This window comes from Patagioenas fasciata, chromosome 7 (assembly GCF_037038585.1).
Source record: "Patagioenas fasciata isolate bPatFas1 chromosome 7, bPatFas1.hap1, whole genome shotgun sequence".
NCBI classification, from domain to species: domain Eukaryota; kingdom Metazoa; phylum Chordata; class Aves; order Columbiformes; family Columbidae; genus Patagioenas; species Patagioenas fasciata.
In genome coordinates this window covers 9,201,387-9,225,357 of record NC_092526.1, presented here as the reverse complement: position 1 = coordinate 9,225,357, position 23,971 = coordinate 9,201,387, and the positions used below count along the sequence as shown (strand labels likewise).

Sequence of the window (23,971 nt, the reverse complement as noted above, 5' to 3'; positions counted from 1 at the left end):
TTTTTCTAATCACTTTCCTTGGGGAAATATTTCCTGAGTATCTTCCTACCAATTAAATTCCCTCTGCTGGTTTTATCAATCAGAAGCTTTTATTTTTTCTTTGGTCATGAAGTCTAAAAATGGACTGCTAGCACTTTATGGGATATTTTAATTAAAAAGAATTGTGCATATCATCTGTCCTCATGGGGTAGAGCCATTATTAAATCAATTTTGTTGTTGTTGAGTTAGACTTATATAAAAGTAGGATATTGGATTTCTAAACTAATTATACAGGCAAGAAGACTAGTCCTAAGTTCAATGGAAACTTTGGACTGCATATACTCAGGTGGTTTAATTTCCTTAATTCTATCCAAATACCTGATCAAATTTATCTAACAGCACTGTAATTTTCAGGCATCAGAAAACAGGCATTTGTTTTCCTTACCACTGCAAAATTTTGGTACTGGGTTTGTGGGATGCTTGTTGTGTTACTCCCTGGTGAGTGAATTACCCATACTTGTCATCCATCTTGAAGGCATGCTTCTTCTCAACTTTCACGTATGAAATGCAAGAGGAAGAAATGTAACTAAATCCTTTATTTTCTTTTCAAAGCTCCACACGCACCTTGGAAGTTGTGACTCTTCTTAGCCACATCCCACGAGCTCACCATCCTCTGAAGAACTCTTGAAATTGTTCAAAGGAAAAAGAGGAGTGATCTTAACGGTACTGAAAGATGTTTTGAAGAAGATATACCAGTAATCAATACTGGTGAGGTTCTTCCTTCCCCAGAGGCAACTGACTTGACAGCAGGAGTTACCTGAAGTAAATATAAAGTGCTAGGACCACTGCACCTCACCTATGTGGTTTTAGGCTGTGCAAAAGAAACTGGGATTCAGTCTCTTTGGGACAGTGTTTCTCTGGCTCCAGTTTCTTCAGTAACATCTAATAAACCTGCAAAGGTCACACCTGTATCCTCTGCGTTTTATTAAACGAGCCAACACTTAACACTCCCAAGTTTCCATGGAGAATCTTTGGCTTCAGCTCAAATTACAAGCTCTTCTGTCTTAAAAGGCACATTTTCTCAACTAAATTAACCTGACTCCATACTCAAAATAAGTACCAGAGCTGAGAGAACAGAGGCAATCATCTTCATTTTCAGAAACGGGTAGATCTACATATGCCAAAAACATTGGAACAAGGAGCAGTTGCTTACAGCAAATCATAGCAGATGCTGATCAAACCACATCATAAATAATTCTGTCCTTGCTTCAAAAATATTTTAAAAAAAGAATTTAAAAATTACCATATTTTCTTTGTACTCAACAATCTGGAAAAAATATTCCAACTGACAGGCAGTTACTCCCAATTTTACAATATAATTGAAATTTCAATATGACCTACAGGTTTCATAGATTTTGCATGTCCTAATAGCAGAAAAAGAGAGTGGAAATCAAGAAGGTAGAGTTAAGCTCTAGCAAGCAATAAATGGATATGCTGATTTCCTAGCTTTCCACAAATTAATAGATCTAGCCTAGTAAGTATCACATTTTAAGGACAGCTGAATCAAACAGTAATTTTTCACACCTAAAATGGCATCACAGTGCTTAACAATGGATAAGCTATAAAAAAAAATTATCCTTTTCATGCCATTTCTGTGCAATGTGTTCTCATTCTTGACCAATACTCTAAATCACAGACTAATTAATGACTGATTGCCATTAGTTATGTATGTAGATTCTGATGGGTAACAATAGTTATGCTGGAAGTGAAAGAAACAGTTGAATGGGCTAGGAATAGTAGAGATCACTCTGGATCACCCCTTGAACCAAATTCTTTAGTCTAACTAGAATCAGAGGCTGCATCTGCAAATACTTTTGCAATGTCAGAATTTAACTCATGGATAAAAATTTCAGTAATACCAATTAATCTGGATCTGATGTTTAACCTCATATACATGTTTATAGAAAAATACCTGTATTTGTAGGACATCGTGAGAAATATTAAAAACATTAAAAGCATACCACATTTTCAGACAGATAACCACCATTCCAGCTAACACACATTTTAAACACACCAGCCCTGGCAAAAGCATTCTTACAGAAGCCGTCTCCTCAATGCCACCTTCATAGTTAGGTAAACTGATCAAAACTGAAGGTCAGATCCTGGGATAGAAAGAATGGGGAACGGGCCCCAGAAACAGAGCTATGGGGAAAGGAGGAGACAGGATGTGTGTTACACACGTCTGAGACAACGTATTTCCTGAGCACACACATAATCCTATTGCTGAGACATGAGCCTTGTTGTCTTGTGCAGGTAACTCAAGGCTATGTATGCAAAACACAGTAAAAATGGTTGCCTAACAGAGAAACATCCAACGCAAACAGAGAATGACCCTTTTCAGGCAGCGGTGTGCTCAATGTGTGCACATGCGTTGTGGACTCCTCATGTGCATTTGGCTCAAATCAGGGAAAAACTCATTGACTTAAACTGGATTAGGACTTAAACTACAGTGTGTGGTTAGGAAAAGCATCGGTATTGTGTCAGGTGAGCTTTATTAAGTAAGTGGTATAATTTATAAAATCACAATCTAGAAGTCCCAGCCAGCAGAAGACTTTAAAATGTTGCTCCTCTATAGAAAACAGGATTTGCAAAACTTGGTTTGAATTCTTCTTACTTTTTTTTTTTTGGTATGGTCTTATCCTAGTGCACATAGTAGCCTCCATATATATATACACACCATACCTATGCTATACATACGTACTACATATGTACTATAAATACCACAAAGCAAAGCAATCCTTTGTGGTGACACTGGGAACCAGACAAGATATCATTGCACATTAAAACTGTATTAAACTAATTGAAAAATAGTTAAACATTGCTAATAAAACAAGATAAATAGTAAACATTAAAAGACAGAGACTTTCCAGTGTTCCATAAAACCACACCTTTCAGACAAATTAATTATTTGCATCATAAAAAAATGCTAACCATGAAAGAAAATATTCCAGAAGAAAGTAATGAGTAAAAAGCTTCAGGTGATTTTTTGATTACATTAAAAACAATTCCCATTCTTCATAAAATATGCAGAACTTTGCATCTTAAGTAGTGTGAGTTACCTTCAAAAAATTACTTTCTTTTTAATCTTGCAAGAAATGAAACCTTGATTGGGTAGGTAGATATTTGGAATATATCCAGAAAGCAAAAACGACAGCTATTCTCATGTAAGTGGCACAGCATCTGTCAAGAGTTTTCACATACCTTCAGGAAGATACCTTAAATTAAGTCAACATTGTACTTGATTTCAGAGATCAGAGTTAATATTCTGCAAACCTAAACTGGCTGCCTTGTTTATTTCATAGTTTCAATTTCAATAGCTGTAATTCACCTTGGCAAATAAACAGATCTACGTGGGGCTCGCCCTCTGAATAAATAATAAAATTTAACTTGTCAGGAGCTTCCTTTGCTTTGAATGAAACACATTTCATTTCTTTGTAATGGCGTTGAATCTAAATCCTCTTACAAGAGACTTAATGAGCATCCCTGGAATAAAAACTAATGGAGTGTTCCAGATACGTGGCCACCTTGATGAACATTAGAATTACATCTGAGACCAGGTGGAAGAAAAGGAAGATGCATTATACAAAATATGTCTTCATTTGAGGAGTAAAGTATTACTCAGTGGTATTATACATTGTTAATAAACTTTCTTTATCTGAAACTATAATGTAATATTTATGTATCTAATTTACATGTGACAAAGTACCATATTCTAAAATTAGAGTGTAACCAGCAAACTATTAACTACTAAAACCAATACCAAAACACAACCCAAACATATTTTAAGGAAATGATAAATACATTTTTGTACTGGGGAAAGATTTCAATTGCAGATATTGTTTTAAATACAGCTGCTAATTACATCTCAAAAAAATTCTTCAAGCTCAGAAAGACTTTCTGCTAAGGGAGTCCTGGGTATATACATAAAGACCAAGAGTATACTACCAAAAAATCCCTTATTGGTTACTAGCAGGTGCAGTAATAATAGTAAATGCTGAAATTGGGAAAAGAATAATTTTCAATATCAATGATATATGATGCACTAGACAATATATCCCCTTGGAGCAGAAACTAGAGAAAATATCGTGCCCTTTATTATCTCTGTGGTTTCTTATGTGTAATAATAGACAGCAGAAGAATTGCACTTATTGTAACATTGAAGTGTTAGGTTGCAGCTCACCTTTTAAAATATTAGTGGCCATAATACTTATGATAGGTTGTGCATTATGCAAAGATGAATAAAGATGTGCATTTAAATTAAAAAACGAGCAACCACGTACAGAACCAACAGTGAGGCTTAACATAACAAACATGCACTAACCCTACACTTATGTAAAACTAATTTCTTCCAGGAAACTGTAACCAACTGTTGACCTTCCACAAAGGTAAAGGTTTTGTCCCTTAGTAATATGTTTGGACTTTGCAGTCGAATTCCAGTTTATTAGCTCATTGTCTGTAAATGTGCTGTTCCACTGTGATATCCTTTAGCTGCCCTTGAGCTTCTGCAGAATCTGCAATCGTACAGTCACTTTTATTTCAGGTTTTATTGAGCCACAAAGTAAGTCCCCTTCAGTACTACACAAATAGGCTTCCTTATTCGTCCTCTTCAGGTTCCTGTGGTAAAATTGGTGTCTCCTCCTTTAAACAAGCACTAAAAAACCCAAGGATTGTGCTGTAAAGGTGATATTTGCTTTTCTCAGAAGCAATGTTATGACCTTCATCCGGGTAGATCTAGCAGAGGAGAAGGGAAAAAAGAAAATAAAAAGAAGAAGTAAATGGCTTTTTTAAAGGCTTTTCAAATATTTAGGGGTCTAATCTTCTTTCTCTGATCTTCAAAATGTTTTAGATGACAACAGGATGATAACATTAGTTTTATGGCATCAAGAAAAGCTAATAAAACTTAAAGTAAAACTCATTCTCTTGAAATTCGAACTTAAATAAAGCCACCACTGCAGCAAGATCTGAAGAAGTGAAAAAATTTATATTCTCATCCATTGTGCTTATAACAGTTTACTTAGCTGGCATTTTCAATAGCGTTGAGGTATCCAAATCCCATTAATGCCAATAAGAATTAATTACCTCATGCTTTTAGGGACCTCTCAATATCCCAGCTTCTAAGTATTCAGTGAAAAACCTTTTTATTTGTATTTTAGCTTTCTTCCTATGTTATCTAAAGCCCATCATCTTTCTCTCCTAGGGTAGATGCGGGCATTTTTATCTCTTAATTCAAATTCCACTGGTAATTTCTCCTAAGTGAGGCTGAACAAAAATATGCAGGCTGAATGAAGAAATCCAGGCCACAGGATTTAGGATGAGAGAATTGTGGTGGCCTGAGGCAAAAAGCTTCAGCTGCTTCCTCAAACTCAGGTTATCACAAGGTTGCAGGAGAACAGTTCTATTGGGTTCTTGTGAGCCACCTCTGTCATTCCTGCATCTTCCTCTCTCCGTAGGCCTTCACATCACCTCTAGCTGGGACCACAGGGACAGCTGGAACAGATCCTACCCTGTTCAGATTTTATACATATAGTCCTTTTCCATTCATAAGTGATGCTGACACCATTGTCAACACCCCCTCCCTGACGTGAGCTCACATGCTTCAGTGAAAACTATAGATTCACTTAAGGTTCAGTAAGGTCGAGGTTGGCAATGTGTAACACCAGAGATACTTGGAGGAGTTACCCAAAATCATGTTGAAAATAACGGGAAATTACTTTCATGTGACCCAGTATTTTTTAGGTAAAAAGGGACTAAAAGAGTGATATCCTCATATTACAAAGAGTGCATGTGGACTCTAAAGCACTTTGTCTAGTGTTGTAGGATAAATAGCTGGAAAAAAGGGAAGAGGAGAGAGAGAGAAGAAAGACCTCAAAGAACAAGAAGAAGATATAATTCTTGACATCAATTCTAACAGTAAGGAAACTAAGATTAAACAGAATTCTAACTGCAAATTGTGGTAATATCAGTGTGTTGTCATAGGGAGGGTCCTTCTCAGAAAAGAAATAGCAATATGAGGTTAAATGTTAAACTGTATTTATAGGACATGTCACAGCTGCACATACCTGCATAGTGTAATTAACTCCATCTTTTATTAGATGTTTAATTAATTCTGCTGAATGCTGGAAGTGGACTTTAGCTGCAAGACAACAACATTTAGATGTTATTAGAAAAAGCTACGCTAATATAAAATACTTATCTGTTAAACAGCTTTGACTAAAAATATTTTCAACCTTTGTAATTACTGAATCTGACTGGTTCTGGTCAGAAGCGCCACCACTAACAGTGACACAGGGAGTAACAGCAGAGGTTTTGGAGCAGGAGCTGGAAGCCCCAAGGAATCCAAGCTTTCTGGGCATTTCGTGAGGACTCCTCTCTCTACCCTTGATTTACACACACTGCAATAGTTCAGAGGTGTGTAAAACCATTCTGTTTGAACATCATGACAGTTTATAATTGTGTTAAAGGAAAGTACATTGGATTTTCTATTGCTTCCACAGGGTTATTGCGGCCCATACTTCTTTAAGTAATGGGCTTTCTGCAACATATCAGTAACTTAATCTTGTGTGGTAAAAACAGGCAACTTTATTACCATGTCCTAACTCTGCAGAGGCTGCAAGAGGGCTGGACAGTGTCACTAGATGTGATATCAAGCAAGGGCAGCAGGCAATCAGAGCCCTAGCCTTGAACACCCTGTATTGCTCAGACATTTATCAGAGTCCCAATTCCCTCCAGCGCTGAGTTCAGAGGGGTAGAAATTGCTGCTGCCTTTTGCAATCAGCAAAGTCTGAGACCCTCATGCCTACTCAGTCACCCAGTATATCTCTTCTTCCCCTCTGCCCCCTGCTCTGGGAAGAAATGCTGGATGTTGGGATTGCACTTGGGATCCATAACATGGGTTTGACAAGTTATATCGGGGTGACAGGCTGGTGGGTGCCACCCTCACCATGTGTCTGCGTGTGTAGGCACTCTCGCCTCAGCCCTTGTCAGTGCGAGGGACTTACCCCTCCAGATTGAAGAGTAAGAAAGTGTGTGTTATCCCACATTCGCTAGGAAAATGCCAGGGAAAAAGTATGCATGTCAATCTGTACAGAAGAGTTTGTTGCAGCACTGTAATTTGTGCCTGCATCAAAGCTTGTTCTTTAGACTTACATCGGTTAAAAAAGTTCAGAAAAGTATACTGCAGTTAAATTTAAATTTGTAATTGCAAATTATCTCTTGATTGACACATCTTATTATTCAATTTAAAGTACTAGAACTTTGTTTTACTCATTCTCTGTCTTAAACTACTGCTAAAAGTATTGGTGCTATTAAAAGGTTCCCTATAGCTTCAGCTTCAGGTGCTTTGGCACTACCTTGTTATTAATTAGCTGGAAAGTTTAACTTCCCATTTTGTGCTGCACTTCACCAACTATACTGATAATTCTTTCTTCAACTGCAGAATGTCTATGAATTTAAAATACCATGAAAAATGTATGTTGTTCTATTAATAATTCATATAACTTTCACTACCAAGACGGTGGTCCCCAAGATTTAAACAAATTAGAACATACAGGTACAAATATTCAGCAAAGTGTCATCAGTTTACAGTTAGAAGTGGCAATTGAAATAAAATAAAAAGTCCTATCAGAGGGATAATAAAGCAAAAAATGTACTTACTAGGTGTGTGCCTAACCTGTCTTTGAATGCCTGCCTATTTAAATACTCTGTCTCCCAATGTAATCGTTTCTGTAAATACTTACTATCAGCTGTCCCATGAACTATTAGCAGATTCGCTTCTTTTAAACCATGAAGATTGTGTAGTACGCTGGACACCTAATAAACAAACACACACAAAGATGAAACTGAATTGCATTTTAAGAGTAAAACTGCCATGTTAAGTTACTTCTTTATGCTAACTTACCTGATAGGTATTTTCTTCTTTTGATGGAATACCAAGGTATCTTTCTGAAAAAGCTGATGCTGTGAAAGTAAAACAAAAAACTTGTGAATTTGTGAAAATTTGTTTTAAAACTCATCAGCTTATTATTTATTATTATTTTAAAATGGTTGGGAAAAAAAGCAAACAACAAAAACAAACACAAACACAAAAACCCCAGCTCATTAAAGTAACCTGGTCTGATAGTCTGTGCCCAGTAACACCCACACAGAACCAAATACTCTGTGACTGAATGATGACATGGTTGATATTGGAAGAAATTCACCACTAACCTTAAATTCATTCCTATTGTAAGTCTTGATTCAGGCTGATATACCCGAAAGATTCTTAGGAAATGGGGTACCTGATTGAATTTCAGCGGGAAATGGGAAATAACACTCCTTCGCAAATATCAGTGGTGTTAATAATAATATATTTGTCACACATTTTGGTAAACTGTCCCAGCATTAGCATTTAAAGAAGAGAATGAGACAGTGAGGTGAAACCTAGCTGATATGGCTACCTTGTCTGCCGTTAGTTAAGATGAGTAGTAGGTCCATGAATAACAATATATTTTTAACAGACTATCACACAGGTGAAGGGAAGGGAATACTCACCATACCACTTCATATCTGTAATTGGTGCCACCACAGCTCCACATTTGAAAAGCCGTTCACTGGATTTCAGGACCATTGATGTAATGTAGCCACCGTATCCCTAACAACAGAAATGATACTGAGATTTTTATTGGTTCATTTGTCTTTAGCAACAACAAAGTTAAAGGCCATTGTGCTAATCCAAAGGTGTAATTTTACAGTATGGATTAATATATGCAAGAATTGCTTCTAAAGGAAATGTAAACCTACACTTAAGAGTGAATAAAGATATAGTTTGACCTGGTCATGATCTTTAAACTATGCAGTTAATATTAACAAGTATACTTCAGTTTAAGCTCCATAACTCTAACATGAAAGACTAGCTTATAGTTAGTAAAAGATTTGAAAATTACAGAAAAAACAAACATCAACCAAAAGAAAGGTTTTTGGGAACCTAGCCTAGACAGGAAGATTTGTACTCAGTTTTTAATATATTTAATGTACATATTTGCTAGTTACCAAGCGACACTAAGTATTTTGCTGACAGGACAGAGAGTACAAGAATGGGGGAAACCTGTGACCCAGTTTCAGTATGTCATTCCCTGACACTTGAACCTTCACAGATTGACTCCTATTGCTATTAATGAGGTTTCTGCTACAGCATTGTCAGATATCCCACAAAGAGGTACAGATCCTGCGCTGTTTTGCAGAAATAAAAGCTGCATGCAGCCACATTGCTCTATATTATGCTCTGTATTATTTTTGTTGTTGTATTTTGTTTGGCACAACACCCTTCAGAAAGAAGTTATCCCATGACAGGGAAAAGAAAAATGTAAACCACCAACCAACCCCCAAAAAGAAATATGTGCGTCAAACGGTCACAGAGTTTTCTCATGGACTTTTTTGAATCTTGCCTGCTCCTGTTCTTCATGTCTAAATATTTAATGAATAGATGGTTTCTGTGGAAGAACAGGAATATTTGAAAATCTTTTAACCTTAGTTAAGAAAAATAAGCAAAGAGGAGTGCTCTTCAGACTCAACCTATAGTAAGTGTGAACAGACACACTGAAGGAAACACAGAATAAGAGCTGGATTTTCAAGGTAGTGTGAGGAACTGAGTCATCTCTTTCCCATAGAAATTCCATCCCAGGAGGCCAAGAGCTGCCCAGAATTGTCCATGCACAGGAACAGATTTTGCCTAAGAAAGAATTTTGGAGTGGGCACCAATAACTTGTATAATTCAAAGAGTTTAAGAGAATAGCAACTTTCCTCTGCCTCTGGGTCTCTACTTTTGGTTTTGTTTAATATTCTGTTTGTATCTTTCCCAGTAGCTTCACAGCACAATTTTAATCCTGGGATGGCTATTGCAAGGTTATTTATTATTTATGCCTTGTATTCATTAAGAGTTTGTTTAGTTCTCCTGGGAATTTCTTTCCTTTCTGCTTGTGCCCTTGCTTCCAGCCAGGCTTTCCAGGACAAAAACATTACCAAGCAAGATCACATTTTTAGAAACACTTCACAATGACAGTGTAGAAAAGCGTTCGTATGTTCTGATGCAAGGATACGTGGTGCCTCACTCATTGTTCGGATTTCTGGTGGTTACAACCTAATTGCCGTATTTTCAGGAAGCTGGTTGGCTGTAAAGTTACAACTTATTTTCAAGCTTTCTTTCTAATTCCATGAAAAAAAAAAAACACAAACTACACGAAAACACAATTTGCTGTCTAACAGTTTCAAAAGGCCCTTGGATTGCGCATTGCTTGGGCTTGTACCCCTCACAGAGGCGAGCAAGGGGGCACTGGGAGATTGCCTGGCAGTCAGAAGCAGAGATTTTCCACACTCCACCCTTCTGGTCAGTCTTCTTACTCTTGTGCTTAGTTCACATTGCTGATCGTGACAAGAGTTGTATTTCTGCGTAGTTCTAAGACCTCTTAAAGAGCTACATGAGACTGTACACGAGCCCAGCTTTATGAGACCAGCATTAAGCAATTCCAAAAACATCTTGTTTTCAAGCAGACTGTACACCCTATTTCTATGACTAACCCAAATTAATGCATAGAAAAAAATATCTTCCTATCAAATTGTTGTACATAGTAGAAAGGAAATGAGTTTTAAAGGAGATTTTTAATTGACTCTAAAATAAGCAGAGTGGAAGCAAATACAATTAACCCTAGGAAACTGTTAAATAGACTTTTGTTTCCTGATTCTAAAACTGACTTCATAATTTTATGAATTTTTGTCTGACAGTAGAAAACAACGCAGAGGTTAACTTGGAAAGGGTAAATTTCCATGAATTCAAAGCAGCACCAAAGCTTATCGAATTTCCCAGTTTTTGCTCTTGGCTTTCTCATATCTCCACTTCTCACTCCTCAATCTTTCTTTCAGAAAATAAATGCAGGAACACCAAAATCAATATTTTGTGAACGAAAAAGTCTTTGTGGCTGCCTTTGGCAGATATGCAAAACCATGTTTACATTAATGCTCTACAATAACTGACTCATCACTTCACTGTCAGGTTAAGTGTCCTGCCCAAGGCCATGGAACAAGGCAGTAGCAAAGGCGATGGGAACTACAGGTTTCCATAGTGGTAAGTCTGCTGCTCTTATAACTGATGACTGAGGGGTTTGTCTTGGTATTCAACCACAGTCTGTTAGTGCTTTGAGGTCAAAGGCACAAAACATCTTCATTTTTACGAAAACACTTTTTAAAAATAAAAGTTGCACATGCTAGTTCATAGAAGAAGTAGCAATTATGTGGTGTTTCTAATTGTTGTTTTTAACAGACATCAGTAAAATGCTATTTAGTCTGTTACTAAAGGTTAAGCCTTTGCCTTGTTCTATCTCATGCCAGAGGCATCAACACGCCACACGGTGAAGCCAGCTGACATAACAGCAATGGCGAGATTTCTAGCAGATGGCGCGAAACTGAAGTTGTTGACAGTACCAGAGGGGTCTAACTCAGCTAAACTTCCAGAGTCAGTAAGACATTCAGATAGAAAAGTTGCATTGGAAGGCCACTGTCTATTTAACTGCAGCCCAAATGTAGAAGTGCAAGAAACAAGCTTTTGCAAAATCTAAGGCCATATTAAACATTTCTGAAGAAAGCAGATTTTTTTAACAAATACTTTCTCCTACAGATTCTAAAACACAAATACTGCAGTACCATAAAACTGATGTGATAGATCTCAAATACACATTCCAAGAGTAAAAAATAATACACAGAACTTACAGTAAGTTATATACAGTTTTTTTCCTCTCCTTTAATAATTGGAATTTTCTTAGGAAAGCAAATAAAAGTATTTGTTTATGAACTGATAGGGTTTCCTTTAAGAACCATGATGATACATTCTGCACATTACCTTTCCAAATATACTCAGCCTCTTAGGATCAATGAAGGGCTGTTTCAATAGTGACCTGCAAGGAAAAAAGTGTTGTTTTTTGTTTTGATAAAATGGTGAATTTTACCTGTTGAATCAAGTATGTAAGGAAAATTGTTTGTACAGTAAGGAATTGTCATACATGCAGATCAGGCAGAAGAACAAATTATACCAATAAAAGTATTATTGCACTGAGAAATGTGATTTGCTTTCTAATTCCTTCTCGATATGGCAAACAGTTGGTAGTGAGCTCATCTCATCTAACTTTAGATATCTGAATTTGAAAATCTTGTCTAAATTGCCCATTTACATCTGCTCTTCAGTTAAAGGAGAGCAGAGAGACACCCTCAAACAGCCATTCCTTCCCACCCATGTTGGAAACCTCTGTCAGTATGGGGAGAATCACCCTCCAGAAATGTCAGGATTTTCCACTGAGCAAAGCTCAAATGACTGGCTTTGACCAGGTGCCTAGTTTTCCACCACCTAAAGGATGGTAAGATGAATGCAACTTCTTGAATCTAGATAATTATCCAAATAATTAGTTCTCTCATCAAGGCCATTAATCAGCAATGGTGAATTTTATATAGGAAGACAGAATAATCTCGGGGCAAAATCCAACTGCTTTTGAGAAGACAAAACCAGCCACAGTATCTTATCTCAGCCAAGGGCACCTTTCCTCTTTCCCCATGCAGCGCATCCACATGTAATTTAGCCTCAAACATCTTAGTGGTTGAGTAGTGAGCTCGGTTCTCGCAGCCCAGCGTATGGCCTACTCCTGATGGTCCTTTTGCAAGGGTCACCTTGAGTTGCTTTGCTCAACGCAGCCCATTCCTGACCAGCATGAGCATTAGGAAACCTATTGCCCAGGTATGTCATGTCAGAGACAGCTGCCTACTCATGCAATGGTTGAAGCATCAATTCCTTTCAAAAGAAGAAAAAAAAAAACAACCTCTGGCTTAAAAGCTGTGTTTCCTTGAGAATCCCTAGAAAAAGTCTATCCAGACCTCGATATCAGCCATTTTGGCATGTGCACCCTGAATAAAGAGTGCTGTCAAAGCCATGTGGCATTACACCAGAAATGGAAATAACTCTTATCTGCAGCTGGTGGATTTATATCAGTCTAAGAATGATAAAGCAAATGAGAAATAGCAGGTATTTGCCCAAATTTTGCTCTGATTTACACCATTATAGCTCCATTTGCTTTGTATGATTATTTCAGAACTCTGTGGTGGAAATGAGAGTAGTATCCTATCATATAGGCCTAAAATACTGTAACACAAATGCAGCTAAACATTAACACGTGCACTGTAAGAAATTTTCCTTAGCAATATAGACATGTACAAATTAGCTCAGATAGCATATTTACATTGCACATGGAAGAACTGCTTTATCAAAGAGAAGCAACGACACAAAATGTAAACCCCTCTTTGATCTTTTATTTGCTGTTTATAATGAAAATATTATTGTTTCAAAATTTTCAACTGTATTAAAAAATAAACATTAATGGCATTCACAATGCAAAGAAAACACTATGGGCAGTTTGAGTTAAAAGTGTTCGTTCATCAGACAAGGTAAAACAGAATAAAAGTTTGCACATACGTACTCTACGGCTGCTATTTGGTCCTTCACTTCCACTGATCCTAAGCATCGATGGACCTCCTGGAGAATCTTAAGGCCTTGAAATCCACTTCCTCTGCCATCAAATCGAGCTACGATGACATTATCAGAGTTGACAAGCACTGAGTCCCAGTCAATGTGAAACTTATCTGTAACCAACTGGCTGCCTGGAGCTTCATCACTGCAAATACCAACACACCAGACACAAACGAAGACTATTGACAATGTGATGCACTTTGCCGTTCTCTGATATTTTATTTAACCTAGCTGGCAGAGTTCAGTCGGTTATAGAATCCTGTTGAATTATAGTCACTTCCATCCATACCGTCACATTAGCTAGTGCTGGTATCCCTTCAGTAGTAGTAAGCAAAAGAGTTTATTTAACTTTATAACCACTGTGTTGCAGTGTTGCCAATACCTGAATATACTTCATAGGAAGAAACAGAAAACTGAGGCATGTAGTGCTGCTTATAGGTTAATAAAGTGAACAGAAAAAAAATAACATAATTACTAATGGCTACCTCAGTTTTGAGAAGGCTCATGCAGAATTTGTTAAGTCACACTAAGCAGACATAAGAAAAACTAATCGGTATCCTGAATACGATTTTGTAGGATATATAATACTATTAAGAAAGATGCCATCTTAGAAAACAAAAATAATTGCATTATTGTATCCTTGAATGGATTTTTTTGAAATTGGGTACAAAGAAGACTAAAGTACATATTGGAGAAAATTACATTTTCTCCATCCAAATTCAGAGCAAGAAATGGATGCCGGCAGGAGTGATAAGTTTATTTTATGACTGAAAAAAGGTGCTTTACAGCAGAAAAGGTGGAATAGAATGGGGAAATGCAGTTTCTAGAGGAACAATAAGCATTTTTTTGTTGAAGCCAAATACATTCTTTTCCTTCCAAAGAAAATAAAATGTCATTTTTAAAAGGGAAGCTTGTCATTATTTTTCCCCCAAGATAAACAGAGAGCAGGCTACCATAAAGTTGTACAAAATGTGAAATACTTCTATGCATGCTGCATCTGTCAGTTGAACGCAAATTAAAATGTAAAAGTGTCTGTGCTGGCTGTATGGAAATTAGATTGGACAGTGTCTGTGGGAATATCCTGTCTAAGGTGAAAGAAAGATGAAGACAGAAATTATTATTTTGCCAAAGAGACTTATATAAACCTGGGGGTAGGAAAGAGAGATAAAAATCTCCTACAGTAACTACTATCTTGCATGTACAACAGTTTGCTGATTCAATATCTAGTTTTGGCTGTGGATAACACAGACCATCTTCAAGGTAATCTCGATATCAATTAGCAACCTTATGATGAACATATATGTTCTCAAATTCAGACTGATCTACCTATGTAGTTGCTATTATCAAGCACTAAAATCAGGATTACTTGATTATTGACTCAGTCACAACATGTTATGCTTGATTCACCATCATCTTGCGCATCCAGTTTTCACTTGGCTTTATAAAAGTAAAGGGAGGGGATTTTTTTTTGTTTGGTTAACCAGTTCAGTTGTGATTATGTTAACTGCTAACAGTGCAGAATGATTAATTTGGAAACACTGATCGTCAAGTCGACTCTGCAGAAAACACATTTCAGAAGTATATTATTATTATTTACAATATGAGCAGAAGCAGAACAATTCTTTCAATTTCTGCTTGTTGTACAGAGCAAGGTTTCAGAATTCAGCATTCTACACTGACATAGATGTTTTCACAGACCTTTTACCACTGCTTCCAATAGTAGAAACCTCAGACCAGTTACAGGGTTTTTTAGTAAGTTCTTCCAACCTTCCACAATAAGATAATATGTCAGAAACATCCTTGTTTGACTAGCTATCTTTCCAACAGTTTAATGCCCCCCACACAAGTGAAAAAATCGTGAGTCAGCCTACTTCCCTCCCACCTAACACAAGAACAAAACAGTGTTCATTTTTGTTTTATACATGTTATATACCTAAGTATTATACGCATGCGTATGTGTCTCTATATATGTGTTATGTATCTAGACACTTGGGAATAGGGGAAGAATTGTTATATTTGTAAGCCTTTCTCTATAACAGAAAGTGCTTAAAATCAAAAAGGGTTTTAAATGAAAGATGATTCCCTCAAATAATTTCTTCTATCAAGAAAGGAACAACAAGAAGAACTTCAGCAACTTTCTCAATGGGCGAGAACGGTCAGTGAAGTTTTCCCAAACTCCTTCTCTGGAGGGCATAGCTGGGCTACTTTTGGGCTCAGAATTTAAACATCGCACATCTTCCTCTCCTGCATGATGGGTTGTTAGACGTATTGCGTTTGGAAGCAATTTTCCAGTGGCTATCTATTTCAAGAATGTTCACAGTAGTAGTCTGTGACGAGCATTTAAAGCTATTTCCATTGAGGTACATGTCAAAATTCCCATTAGCATCAAAAGGTCTCTTTAGCTGCTGCTATAAAATGATACTGATTATCTGAGGTATGCTTCTGTTCTCCACAGAGAGACAGCATATATTCTATGCACCATTTAGGCCCCACTTTTAACCTTTTAAGCGGGGCTTCTGCAAGGTATTTATCCTTTGTGCAAGTTTGAACATCACCCCAAGGGCTCTGTAACAAAGTGAGTTTGTCACTACAGCGCAGTAATAGATGCACAGCCTGATTTGTGAAGTTTGTCCTGGGATTGCAGCTACTTCAAAGGTCAGGTTTTGTTTTATGCTCATCACTACTTACAGCCTAATTACAATTAACTAACGTTCTGTGGTATTCTCTTCATAGAATTATTTCCTTGACCCCACTAGTAGGCCTGGAAGGAAGTCTGTGCCATTTATGCTTGAGTGTAATACAAATGCAGAAGTTTTCTTCCCTCTTGGCTCAGGATGGCCATAAGGGAACCACCAACTAGTCAAAGCACTACAGCAAAATCAAAGCCAGCACTGACAGGTCTATGTGAATCCACAGGCTCTTCAACACCCCTCAAGGGTTCCTTAAGGAGCACCATCTCCAGAGTCAAACATCAAGAGCGAAATTCTTCCTGATTCATTTTTTTTTTCCTTTTAAGTGACAGCATTTGTACTTTCCCTATTTTATTTTTGCTCCTGACTTTCAAGGTTCAGAGCTATCTCGTGTGTGCCTTCAACAGCAACTACATTCAGATTATGAGCCCACCGTGGCAGTGCAACTGCTGATGACTTGGTTGTCCTGCTTAAGTTCACCATTGAGGTACCATTTAAATAGACAGAAGCCATCAATAATAAACCAATATCATTGACCTTAGTGGGTAATTTGTATGCTTCTTGCAAGGCAGTGACATACGTCTCAGACAGTTTGGAAAAAGGGGCAGCTCATCATAAGTTCATATACTGCTGAAAAGAGAAGAATCTGTTCTTTCAGGTTCTATAACTAAAAGCTTAAACTAAAGTCTCTGTTCATGACTTGAGTTACAGTCTACAGGGGATAATGTAGTGTTACCAGAGAGGCTGCTGCTGCTGTACTCTGAGCAATACTCCTCTGCCACGCTGCTGTCATGACTGCAGCAAAATTTATTCCAGGTTTTGCATCACTTAAAAGCTAAGTGGCAAGATTTTAAATAGGAAATTTAGAAGTTATAGGGCTGACCAAGCAGTGGGGGAAACAAGAGACATCACTGCTTAACTTCCAGTACATCTCTTCTGTTTCTGCACAACAGTGGATTTGATGCAGCATATGGAAAAGGTATCTTGATAGCAAATATGTCAGAAAGACTACAACTCCACGGATTAAATCTATGCAAAGAAATATCACTAAGAAATGTAATCTTTTGCTTGTGGTGAAACTGAGTGGGGAAAGAAGACCATTTTGCAAAAGTGGTGTAATAGAAAAATCTACTTCATTTTCAGATCTCATAAGCACCTCTTTCACATGCATCAGCTTTGAAGCACACCCATCACTACAGGTAAAAAATCACGGAACTTGAATAGCTTCAAACACTGAGGACAAAAAATTCCAGATGTTTTCTCTCTGTTCATATAGCTTGTTCAGATATAGCAGACTGCAACTGAAAACAGATCGTGTGTTTACAACTCCTCCCTGCAGATATGGTCAAACAAATTAACACATCACCAGAAGTGATTCCATTACCAGGGTAGAATCATGCCATAAACATGACTGAAATAAACAGAATAATACAAAAAATAAAACGATCATTCTTAAAATATCTTTCTGAAACCCTTGAGGCTGAAGACTTTAAAAATGCAATTTTGAGAATATGAGATGTAACACTGTCCTGCATCATCAGAAAAGGAGGTGAAGTTTTGAATCTCCTCATCTTTTTTCTGAGGAAGATTAAATGAGCATTTTGTTCATGTAACATGATGTGTTCTGCTGTGAGAGGAAATGGGGTTAGGGGAGTCTGAAAGGAGGAGGATCATAGATCAGCTATTTTCCAAGCCTTTTGTGGGGACACAACTGAAGAGAAAGGGAGCGAGCAGGTCCATCACTGCCCAGAGCATCAGAACCGCTACTGGAAATGAAACAGCTCAAGTAACCCTCCAGTCTAACCCTCTTCTAGACTAAGATATTTGAATTTTCCCTCTGGGCCCTGAAAAATATTACAAAGTTCGAAGAACGGGGAAGAAAATCTAAAAGAGCAAACAAATACTTTGATGTAACAGAAACACAACTGAGAAGTGAAATATTGCCACACAGGGTAGAGGCTGAATGAACATGGGCATTACATGGATGGCTTGCAAAACATTCAGTGCATCATTCACACAACTCAGGGATCCGCAAAAAAGTAAACTTTGCAGCTGTTTTACAGTGGAAGAACTGGCCAAACAAAAAGGGCTTCAGGGATGTCCTCCATCCAAACATACTGCAAAGTAGTGGAATTCACCACATATTTTTTATAATTCACCATGTAGCCAAGCATTGTTTCTTCACTTGCAACAGCTGCCAGTTAGAACAAGTAATATACTTTACAACAAATGAAAGGCACACAAGACAGCTATTAATACACAAACTGTTACCGTACCTCAGATCTCGAGTACTTCCCAATACTTACAATATGCCTCTCTACATTTCTAGTCTTTTAATGAGTTATTCCTGAAGCTGTAGAAAAATCTTCGCTTCCAACCCTACTGCCTCATCTTGCTATCAGTCCCGAGAGTGTATTAACTGGAGGCATAAACAGGTTTGTTTGCCTGTGCAAGGCCTAAAACTTTCATCATTCAATAACAGGTGAAGTGATTCCTGTTTATTGCCAAAATATAAGAAAACAAGTAAACAAGCACACAGAAACCTCTTGGAGACAATTCACTATTACCTTGGTGAATACTTGTTTCTTTCCCCCTCAAAGATCAGAACAATCTCTCCTCTAATTCAGGTTTACAATAGCCACTTACACATTGGACAATTTTAAATGGTGTTAAATAACAAATGTTGACATTAAAGATACATTTTCTACAGATTTTGAAGGAATTAGCTTAATTATGTTCAAGAAAAAATAAAGAATTATTATCACCTCTCATTTTATTATGTGGATTAAATGACAGAGTCTTTACTTAATAATTTCCTAGGTGTTATCAAGGGGCGTACCTTCCAACTTTTTAAATAAGTAAGGTGAACCATGAGAAAATCAAGGATCTGAAATTTAAACTTTGATCTTAATTATACAGAAAAGAGATAATAATCTTTCTTTCAGACAATTATTGTAACCCTCTCTAATCTATAGCTGCCCTGTATGCATTATATCAGAAGGAAACTGAGTGTGAAATGTGTTAGTGGTTTAAGGAGAACAAATGGAAGAGAGTGTTACAATCTGTTTAGCATTTTATGGCCTATGCATCACAACTCTGGAAAGAAAAACAGTGCTAGCTGACATTACCAGTTTCTACATTAGACCTATCTGTTAGACAGTCCAGCCACACAGATGGACATAAATTTTAACATAGCAATGCAATAATCTCTTATTTGAGTGCTGCAGCATGCTCTGCAACTACTCACGGATGAATCTTCACAAAATCCTTATGATGAAGGTTACAGGATATTCAGGGCCTGTTCCTTAAGCTGAGCTTGTGTCTACATGGAGCTGTACCGAGTTCACACCAAGGCTTCAGGACCAGTCTCTGGTACAGTCTCTGTGGCAGGATTCAGCCTTAACACTCAGACACATGGGTACCATATGCTGGCAGGTCAAATTTATCTGTGGGCATCCTTGCATGAATACAGGAGCCTTACTACAGTCAAACACTTTTAACATGGTTACTAGCTTTCAGTGATTTGAAAAAAAAATACCAAATAATATCAAACTTTCTCCCCTTTATCCATTTCTAACTTATTGTGATTATACCCCTATTGATCCAGAGAGCACATGAACACCACACAGAAGTTGCTGCTGTAAAGTTACAGTAAAATTATGAACCTCAGCCACCAAAACCCCACTGCATTCTGAGACAGTGAAACCAATCACCAGTGCAAAAATCCTGCAGACAGAGCTGAGAGCACACAGGCAAACCAGGTTCTAGCAAAGTATATGACACAGGGAAGGTCAATCTCCACCAGAGGCCTGGAGTGACTCTGAAGCTATCACTGCAGCCAAACAGCCAGTCAGAGCCTGTTAGGTCTTATACACCATATTTATTCACTCTTTAGCTCAGAGGACAAAGCCTATGTACACTTAAAAGCTTCTATGCACTTAGAAGATTATATGCCATTAGAAGCTTATATGCACTTAACTAGGCATTTAATTTGCACTGCAGAGACATATTAAGCAAATTTCAGGTTTAAACTCACATTTGCCTTTCCCTCTCTCCCTCCCTCCCCTTCCTCTCTTTTTCTTAAGTCCTTGTCAAATTGCAGTGTTACTGATATGGAAATCGAAAGCCACTTCATATCTGCAAATACTTAACTTTTCCAGATATATCTTTTCTCTTTACATACATTTAAATGTATGTTGCCTGGGTCAAGATGTTATATAGAATATACAACTAAACCAACGCTCTTACCAAGGACACTGGCAAGAACTCTTTTTCAGACTTTCAGGAGCTGGAATATAAGGATAATTGTATCATGGCTGAAAATGTAAGCAGGGAGGTAGGTGTAGCTGAACAATATGAAAGACAGTGCTTGTTATCAGCCACTAATACAATTCCTGTTTATCACTTGTAGCAGTAGGAAGAGCGTATTTCTCAGTCAGCCCCAACAGTCCCTTTGCCCGGGACTCAGGAAAATCAAATATCCTGGAATTGATACCATATATACAATTAATCAGTGTTTCCTGTAAAAGCTACATGTTCTTCTTGGACTGGATTTTTTTTTTTTTTTTTAATGTAGTACTTCTGATAATGAAATAAACCTTAAAACGTCAGTTTGGAGTTGTGTTAAGTTAACAAACTACCCTCTGCACACATGCAGTTTTCCCATAATTCTTTCTCAAGAGCGAGGTAGAATTTACTAGGCTCCAATTATCATCCCACAGGGTAGCCTCCTGTAACTTCAGTGACAGTTTTCAGTTTTGTATCTCATTTGGGGACATCTTTAACTCAAATAAGGATTGCTGGTGACCTTAGCTTAAAGTCTGCAAAAACCTGCTGAAGAAATATAACTTATTCCTTTCCTGGGGAAAGAGGGGGACACAACACAACACATGTCACATCACATGAGCCAGGACAGATTTCAAATCTTCGGCTTCATAATTTCATTAGTGTGTAAGGTTTTCTGAAACTAATTCCTATTAGAGCTAACATTGAGAATTCAGTATTGCAATGGCACAGATTTTACTAAAAAGGAGCAAAGTCTCCATATTGTAAATGTAGATACCACAATCTATTCATAAGTGGATGAATTTTCTTTTTATCCCACATGTACATCATAAAACCCTATAATAATTATAAAACGTATCTTTACGTTATGACTTGGCCACATTATTCGCTCACTGGGTACTTACAACTTCGGTAACTTTAAATTCAGACTTTGCCTCAATACTGCTCTTGATTATTTCAACTCTTGATATCCAAGAGTATTTCCTTAGCAGTTTTTTTCCTTTTCCTGTCAGTTTTGGCTTTGGTCTTCTCCAGGTTTCTGGTCCTTCCCTCCTGCCTTCTTCAGGTTCTACACAAATATATAACCTCATATTCTGCCATAACTGTATATAGCAGGCTACATATTTACTAGGATACTTAAAAATGGAAGCATTATACTGCTAACACCTTGGTGTTTCCTTACTCTCAGGAAAACGAATAAGTGCAAGCGTTTGCAACTCCCCCTAATGCTGCCGGTGTCAATTCACAGAGTCAGGTTGCCTTGGGCATATGTAAAAGAGTTGCTTAAAATATAACCATGTTTCAAGATCATACCTGCAAATGCTGCAAATATAAAAAAATCCCTGTGTCCTGTTTTTCCACAAGAAAAATGTGTTCATAAGCCATGTACGTCATGTAAAGCAGAGAGCCTCCATAGTTGCAGATAAATACAACTGAAAAACCTGAGTTTTAAAGACAAACTGGACTTCAAAATAAGCAGTTCTATGCCTCTCTGTCCTGTTATCTAAGATCTAATTTGAGCAGAGGAATCTGGGATCACTCAGCAGTTCAAGCTTGTAAATTTGACCTAATATGCAACAACAACAACAATCTCTGCTGTCACTAAGGGGAGTTCAACACAGGTCCACTAATGTGGCATTCTTATGAACTTAGCAGTGCACTCCTACATCTGTGTTAGCAAAATCCACATAAATTCTTTCCCAATGGAACTGGAAGAGCTGTGTGTATAGGAAAGCCCTCTACACCCACAGCAGACCCATGCTGAGCTCAGGAGGAGGAGCAGCATACGATGCCCTGAGCTGGCCAATTTTCCCCAGTAGGATGCAGGTACACTCATGGCTGCTCTCTTCCTCTGCCATACATTCTGTATACATGCAACTTAAAAGTTGTTTGTCTCTGAAGGAAATACACACATTATTTCTTTTTAAAAGAACAGCACAGGTTGCCAGGGAGTATCTCCTTCCTCCCACAGAGGGCAGGGATCAGTATTGACCCAGGAAAGACTGCAGAACTATTCACAGCTACACCATCAGGAGAGCCAGTGCCTCATGAACATAAAAGTACAACAAAGCAGAGCTACGTTTGACAAGCTCCAAAAGCTCCAGACATCTCTACCACATAGTACCTATAACAAAATCTTCCCAAGAACAGGCCTTTTGACTTATCAACTCAAATCCATAAGGTAATTTTCCTACACAAGGTAAAAAACCAAAAAACACCCAAATAAACTAAAAAAAACCTCAAAACCACATTTTCCTGTTATAGAGTCAAATGTTTTCTATGAAGTATTTTTTTTATTATTTTTAGTGATTCTACACAGATACTTACATTATTAATAGAAGGGCATACTGGTTTCGATCCGTGAAATCCTTTGGCAGTGACAACTGTAAAGGGAGTTCTTTTAAGAAAAGAGCAAAACATTAAAGGCTGGTAGTTACACAGATGAAAAACAGTAGCATTGTAAGAAAGCTTTTGGTTTGTTAAAATAAGATTTTGCCAAATTTACCGTAATCCTCAATGTGAAGCATTTTAATTTCACTCTTGGAATTCTTTTTCTTATAAACAGCTTCTTTCAACACAGAATTATCTTCCAAAATATAAAACTCTGTAGAAAACAGGAAGAAAAAGCAAGTTGAAAAGTATGGAGAATCATCACATCGGAGATAAATCAAGATTTTAAAAACTTAAAGAAAAAGAGAGAAATGTGAAAGGATAAATCTTGTAAATGGATTCCTTCCGTAAATACTTTTTTTCTAAAGCCACTGCTTTTCAATTCAGGATCTGAGCAATCAGTTTAATTCAAAGCACATACATTTATTCCCTTTTCTGGCTTCGGTAGGCTTTGTTTTTGTTAAGCTCTAACAATGAAATTGCTGATGAACAACACAAATAGCAGTATCCCTGACAAATACTAACAGCTGCTGGGCAGTATCTGGAGCGTCGAGCAGGGATCCTGCTCAGGCAACACATTCCAAGTCAATATGCAGCCAGTCCAGCTCTACTTGATCGCCACGTGTCCTTCTCTGTCTTCCACACTTCAACCAAAAGCACGACTTCAGTTTGGTTTAAAGCTGCAGACAGATCTGAAACTATCCCTTTGCACATTAAAGAATAAATAATTAGCTCTTTTAAATTTTCTTTTCTTTTTTACTCCGATTACCAATCTTGCTTCCAAAATGTAGATTTTTTTTTAATTAAACGATAAACCCTCCATGTATGGCCAAAACGGGTAATCTAAAGAGAATGTTTGTTCTAGGCTGTCAACAAAAATGCTATAATTACAGTCTGAGGATGGAATAATTGAAGTAATCCTTAATCATTATTTTATGAATTGAAGAGAATAATCTAATCTTGCACTGAAACAGTAATGGTAAATTATCTCTTTTATTTGTTTTTTTGCTGTTACAACAAACAACATCCC

At 37.4% G+C, this 23,971-nt stretch overlaps 1 protein-coding gene across 1 annotated transcript in view; it reads right to left on the bottom strand.

Moving 5' to 3' along the window:
- Positions 1-2,514: 2,514 nt before the first annotated feature.
- The window catches only part of DPP10 (dipeptidyl peptidase like 10), a 268,675-nt gene continuing 247,218 nt past the window's right edge, over positions 2,515-23,971 (bottom strand). The window contains exons 18-26 of the mRNA XM_065841078.2: positions 23,057-23,155; positions 22,879-22,948; positions 13,527-13,721; positions 11,906-11,960; positions 8,569-8,668; positions 7,937-7,995; positions 7,776-7,848; positions 6,099-6,172; positions 2,515-4,770 (exon numbers count right to left, since the gene is read on the bottom strand). Coding sequence (XP_065697150.1) covers positions 4,633-4,770; positions 6,099-6,172; positions 7,776-7,848; positions 7,937-7,995; positions 8,569-8,668; positions 11,906-11,960; positions 13,527-13,721; positions 22,879-22,948; positions 23,057-23,155 — 863 coding nt within the window. The 3' untranslated portion in view covers positions 2,515-4,632. The remainder of the gene's footprint in view (positions 4,771-6,098; positions 6,173-7,775; positions 7,849-7,936; positions 7,996-8,568; positions 8,669-11,905; positions 11,961-13,526; positions 13,722-22,878; positions 22,949-23,056; positions 23,156-23,971) is intronic.